This window comes from Buceros rhinoceros, unplaced genomic scaffold (assembly GCF_000710305.1).
Source record: "Buceros rhinoceros silvestris isolate BGI_N320 unplaced genomic scaffold, ASM71030v1 scaffold4613, whole genome shotgun sequence".
NCBI lineage: Eukaryota > Metazoa > Chordata > Aves > Bucerotiformes > Bucerotidae > Buceros > Buceros rhinoceros.
In genome coordinates this window covers 14,166-20,212 of record NW_010402861.1, presented here as the reverse complement: position 1 = coordinate 20,212, position 6,047 = coordinate 14,166, and the positions used below count along the sequence as shown (strand labels likewise).

General features: G+C 42.7%; 1 protein-coding gene across 1 annotated transcript in view; it reads left to right on the top strand.

Moving 5' to 3' along the window:
• Window positions 1–846: 846 nt before the first annotated feature.
• LOC104490480 (zinc finger FYVE domain-containing protein 1-like) overlaps window positions 847–6,047 on the top strand; it is a gene marked incomplete at its 3' end in the record, with an annotated part of 16,714 nt that continues 11,513 nt past the window's right edge. Inside the window, exon 1 of the mRNA XM_010132772.1 lies at window positions 847–1,359. Within this exon, the coding sequence (XP_010131074.1) occupies window positions 862–1,359 (498 nt within the window). The remainder of the gene's footprint in view (window positions 1,360–6,047) is intronic.

Genomic DNA, 6,047 nt, shown 5'->3' with positions numbered 1-6,047 from the left:
AGGTCCACGAAAGCGGCTGGGGAGAGGTGGACGCTGAGGGTCAGCCCGGAGCGAGCACGGCTCTGCGAGGGAGGAGGTGCGAGGCAAGGCCGGAGCCCCGCGCAGCCGGCAGGCAGCAGGTCGAGACAAAGGCAGCCGCTTCGCGGGCGCTGGCTCCGGGGGCCTGCTCTGGCAGCTTGGGACGGAGAGGGAGAAAATCTGTCGTCTATCAGCCTGGCCGCGGTAGCGATCGTTATCCAGCGTTGCTAGAAGGAGTGTACAAAGAGAGCGGATTTTTTGTTTATCTGTCAAAGCACATCAGGAAATTCCCAGCAAATAAATACCGTGAACTCTGAAGGAGGAGCTTAGCTGGGGAGTGAAAGCAGAGAATTTTCTAGTATTGACACAGTGCTCTGTGTATGTGTGTACACGTATGTGCACTTCTGCACTCCTAATGCCTTTTTTGCCCCTGTGTCCCCAGCTGTCTCCCTCTGATCTCTGCTTCAGGGAAATACTTGCCCTATCTGCTGAAGTACACCAGACCCTTTTATTTCCTCATCACTGAAAGTATGTTACACAGCTAAGCAGAGAAGGAATGTATACTAGCGTTCGGGTGTAACAATATGTGAAACCAGCCACATTGTTTAGGCTTATTTTGGAGGAAGAATACTTCATCTGTGCTTAACAAGACTCTTCCTGGGAGGCAGGTCAGTGTATGAACATTACAGAAACATCTGTTAATTATTTAAAATTAAGTACAGACAGCATTCCTGTTGTGTTTCTTTCTCCTGTGAAAATACTAAACTTACACCTGTCTTTTACACGTATCATTGTTCAAAACAGAAACAGGAGGGAAAAACACTGCTTTCAGGAAATCTGAAGATGAGTGCCCACACGCAAACTGCAGAGAAGGGACAGAACACAACACTCCTGTGCCAGGAAAGTTATGTTTGCAGTGGGACAGATGAAGCAATCTTTGAGTGCGATGAGTGCAGAAGCCTACAGTGCCAGCGTTGTGAAGAAGAGCTGCATCAGCCAGAAAGGTTACGGCACCATGAACGGACCCGTATAAGACCAGGCCATGTCCCGCACTGTGACTACTGCAAAGGTGCCAATGGGAACATAATGCACGCCAGCATGACGGGCTCAAGGCAGATAGCGGCAGTGAGGTGCCAGGTGTGCAAAATCAACCTCTGCGTGGAGTGTCAGAAGAGAACGCATTCTGGGGGCAGCAAAAGGAAGCACCCTGTCACCATGTACCATGCTGGCAAAGCCCAAGAGCGGGAAGAAGAGGAGGGGATGGATGAGGAGACAAAGAGAAAGAAGATGACAGAGAAAGTTGTGAGTTTCCTCTTGGTGGATGAAACTGAGGAGATTCAGGTAAGAACTGCTATGGTTTGCTCGAATGGGCAAGGTCCTTTAGTTCCTATCTTAGTCTAACAGGTTGCTGCGGTGCATGATTAATACTTGTACAGTTGCTTCCAGTTACACTTCCAAAATGAGGATAGTCAGTTAAGTGGCACTAAGTGAATATCATGGGCCCAAAAGACACAGTGCCTTGGAGTGGCCTTGCTCATGAGTTCCTCAAAAGGTCAAGCTCATTAAAACCTTGTGTGTGGCAAGAGCCTTCTCTAAGAGGCTTGGTAAATGAAGCTACTGGAAGAACTGACTCTGTACGAGACACACACAACTAAGATAAGAGCTCTTTGTGCAGGATGCTGATCATTCCTGAACAAAATTGAACTGAGAGTATTGCAGTAGATATCCTGCAAATGGGGGTGCTGGCAGCCGATCTCCTACCGTATGACTAGGACTGGGCACTGTACCAAGCAGAGCTGGTGCAAGGCTACAGCCCCTTGCTGCCCTCCCTTAGCATCAGTAAATCCATCTGATTTTTAGGAATAGGATAAAGTAGAAATAAGGGTCCAAAGCATGCCACCCAAATCCTACTGACACCATGGTTAAGCTGTATTGCTTGTCCCAAATATTATTCCATGTTAGCCTTTTGCTTAAAGAGGGGGAAATTTTCCATCAATTTGGGGGTAGGCCTGCTGGTAATAATGATAGAAATACTAGTTGACTAGGAGCAGCCTCTCAGGAGGCATTTTTTTAGAGAGTCTAGCATTCAACTTATGCAGTTAATGAACTCTTCTGTTGGCCCTTGCGTTTTGTGAGCATAAGCACTTTACAATGTAAAAATACTTTACAAATGTGAAAAACAGCAATGTGTGAAAGTCACAGAGCAAGTTAGTTACACAAATAAAAATTCAGCTTTGTCTTCTGACTTCCAGTCATGTTAAACCTCATTCAGGAGACACTGAAAGAAAATGAGACTCAATATCTGGTTGCTCTAATTTAACATGTTCGTGGTACCAGTGGTAAAAAGAATTGTGATGATATTCTGATTATTGGTAGATTAGTTATTTGTATTCACCATTGTAACAGTCGATGTGTCTGCCGCTCTTTGCAAGAAAATATGACTTGCATATCTTGTATCTGTTCTATACTATAGAAGAGCATATATGTATACTGTAACTATACTATAGTATAGAAAAATGCAAGATACTTGGGTCACATTTTGGTCAGTTCATGTGTATTGACTGACAAATTCTTATGGCTTTTGTGGGGGAAAGGATGACAGTCCTCACAGTGCACTGACATAGAAAACATGCTATGCAGGACACCAATGCCTGTAAAGCGAGTGACTTGAGTTTCAGGTGTAGCAGCAGCTGTAAGTTTGTATTCCTCCCCTAAGTGCACACACATTTCCTTGTAATGCATGGCAGATGCAGCTGTTAGTTTAAGGTGCAGACTTTTCAATAATCTTCATCTAGCCAATAGAGCAACCTCTGAAAAGCTTTAGAATCTGGCTGTCCTGGAAAGCTGCTCACAAGCTGTGGCTGCGTGTGGTTGTACCAGTTTAAGTTATCTTTATACTCGCGAATCTGTAAGCCTTATTGAGGTAGACTTTTGGCTGCCTCTTGCAAGCAAGTGCATTGCTATTTAAATGTCATGGGCAATAAAGCCAACTTCCTTATTGGGACAGCAATGGGTCTTTATCAGATCACAGTAATTTGATCAGAACAGGGTTTAAAAAGCTCTCCAAAAATGATCTTGCCTCACTATCAAGATGCTGAATCAGAGCTCTTCCATCTGGAGTGATCTTGTCTCTGTCATAGCTAAACATTTAGGTGACATCTCTCAGGGTCAAAGCAGTTTGAGAGTTTTCAGTTAAAATACTTTCTGGCAGCTGGCACTTAAAGAGTGCTTGCTGTTGTAGTGATGTTTCTGCTAGCGAGCACGAGGACCTTTGGAGAGGGCTGTCAGATGACTAGCTAGCTTTGACGACATCTCCTGTAGCATCTTCTGCTCTCGATAATATTGAACAGCCAGTTTAGCTATAGAAAAGTGATCCTCAGTCCTTTCTTTTGTGCTTGTCATTAACAAGGTTATTGCTGATTATTTGGGAAGAAATCCTTAGGATATTCTTTATTTAAACCAACTTTTTTGTCCAAAAATGCTGAAATATTAATAACTTGAAATGTAGAGATTCAGGGTTGGAGGGTGTGTGGATCCTTAAACTTGAGCAGGCAGAGGAAAGATTTATCAGAATTATGGAGTCCAGCTATCTTTAACTGTCTGTTTTCTGGCCTTTGGAACTTGAAGATTGTTGCATTAGTCAGGAAGTAAGAGAGGCAACTGCTGATTTGCTATCAGTGGTAGATGCTGTCATATCAATGTTAAACGCTATTCTTATAAACTTAGGCAGAACTAGTTATGCTCCTGAGCAAACACGATGGATTGAGATACTCGCTGATGTGTATGTGTTTACAAATCGCTGTCTTGAAAGTGGTTCAATGAGATGGGAACACAAGGCAAAGAGATTTATTTTTCAGTTTCCTTTGGAATGTGAAGTTGTTAAGCTCAAGTGGTTATATTTCATCTCATTGTTCCTGTTGGCTTCTTGGAGGTGGTAGCTCTGAAAATGAAGAACATCTGTGTGTGTAAGCCAGGAACAAGCTAGTTTCAGATCCAGAAGCAGTGTAGATAAATTCACAAGGAGCTGCAGCTGAGAAAATTAGTTTACTGAGAGATGGACATTCTCGGCTTGGGCTCAGCAGTACACTGATACAGTTATGATAATTCTGATATCTACATTACTGTCTTTGTGCCATGTTGTACAGGTGTGCTGGCCTGCTCAAAGCTAGTTCGGAGCTTTTTGCCCATTGCAGACAGAACCATAAGCTCAGAAAGCTGAAGACTTCTTGTGCTTGTTTCAAATCCACAGTCGGGAAATTTGACTGTGGGTTTTAAACCACCACTTGTGAAGCAGTTGTTTGTAGAGAATTGATGGTAGCTTGAGTTCATGTCTGTGAAATGCAAGTTTCTCTATAATGTTCATCATAACAGTACTACATCTGAGCAAATGTTAAGAAAATGTTGTTAAAGATTAAATCCAAGTTTGCCCTGCAAGTCTGTGGAGGAACCAGAGAGAGAGTTGTTCCTCATGGAGTTCAACCCCAGCTGTCTCTCACACCACAGAGTGATGTTTTTCAACTCTTGCGAGTTAGGCCCCAGCCATCTTGACCTACACCACAAATTTTCCTTTCCTCCTTCTAGGACTTACCACACCTGATAAGGCCTTACTGACTTCTGTCAGAAAACAAATCTTGTCCATGTTTTACAAATCGGCAGCATCTGCAGTTTAGATCCCATTCTAGGTCCTTTTTCTCAGGCTGTATTATGCAGTTTTGCTTTACACAGTATTAAACTTTTGGCCTTATCTATTGCATATCTAAAGCTGAGGCTTCAATCAAATTGTTTTTGGTAACTGCAGCATCTGTTTGTTAGTTGGCTCTGACATAGTCTATCCTTGCTCATCTCTACTCAGAATCATGTTGTGGGGATTACTTCCTCAGTCAATTGCTTTGGTGTTGTCACTGCTCGTGTTACACCTTCCACATCTCCTCTTTGCCGTGTTAAGACTCAAATTGTGTGCCTTCTTTTTTTATGCGTATAAATCCCCCAGCTGAATCTCCTGATCTGCTCTGTCAAGATGTCAGCTTTCCTTTCTTATCCTCTAACATGCTGAATTTTCAAACAAGCGTCGTTGTGCTGTCACTAGTGCTGCCCCTTGCACACAGGAGGCACTTCCCTTAGTAACTTACAGAATCAATTATTGATCTTTTTTTAAAACTCCCCTATACTTGTGGATCTAATAAGAAAAGCAGCAAAATACAGCAATAAAAACATGACTCAGGTTAGAATAGTTGTTTCAAGTCCTGGTGCTGTCTTACCATGTCTTGAACTTTTCCACTCTTTTCCAGTCTTCCCATTCTCTTTTGGAATGGTATCCATTTCTGCTTTGTCTTTATACAACGCTTTTGCAGTAGAGCTCTTTAGCGTGAAGCAGAGAGTGAAGTACCAGTTGTACAGTGAATTCTATTTACTACTACTTCTGAGGTAGGGAGAAGAAATGCTTAAAAATGCATAACAACAATTTGATACCTTTATCTTGGGGAACAGATGTTGAGAGTTTTTACCACATGATCAGAACTTGGTTGTAGTGTTACTAGTGGCTTCTACGATAACACTTTGTCTAAAGCCCTAATGAAGGACTCGGCACATATACTTTATAAAAGTAAAGACAGTCTTTTGCTAACCCCAGAAGGCAGGAGACATGCTTGATGGCAATTAGTCTGTCTTAGAGAGTTCACTGATCTTTGACCAGAAACTAGCTCTGTCACAAGGAATTACGCAATCTCTGGGTTGCAAAGGAAAATTAAAGGTACTTGACTGTGCAGCCGGTCTTACTAAGGAGACAGGAAGAAAAGGAAGTTTTTCCTCTAGCTAGTCACAAAAATAAGTATCCCCAGCAATATAATTTTATGTGAGAGAAAGGAGCATACATTTATTACTAAGTCTCCCCTGAGACAGCCACTACGAGATCCCTTTCTTCAGTTAGTTTTTGTTTTGCTGGTAGATACCTCAATTTCCTAAATCCAGCCCTCTTCCTCCAGTTCTTTTCATCCTTGCTAGCAGGGTGAGGTACCTAAAGGATTAAGCTC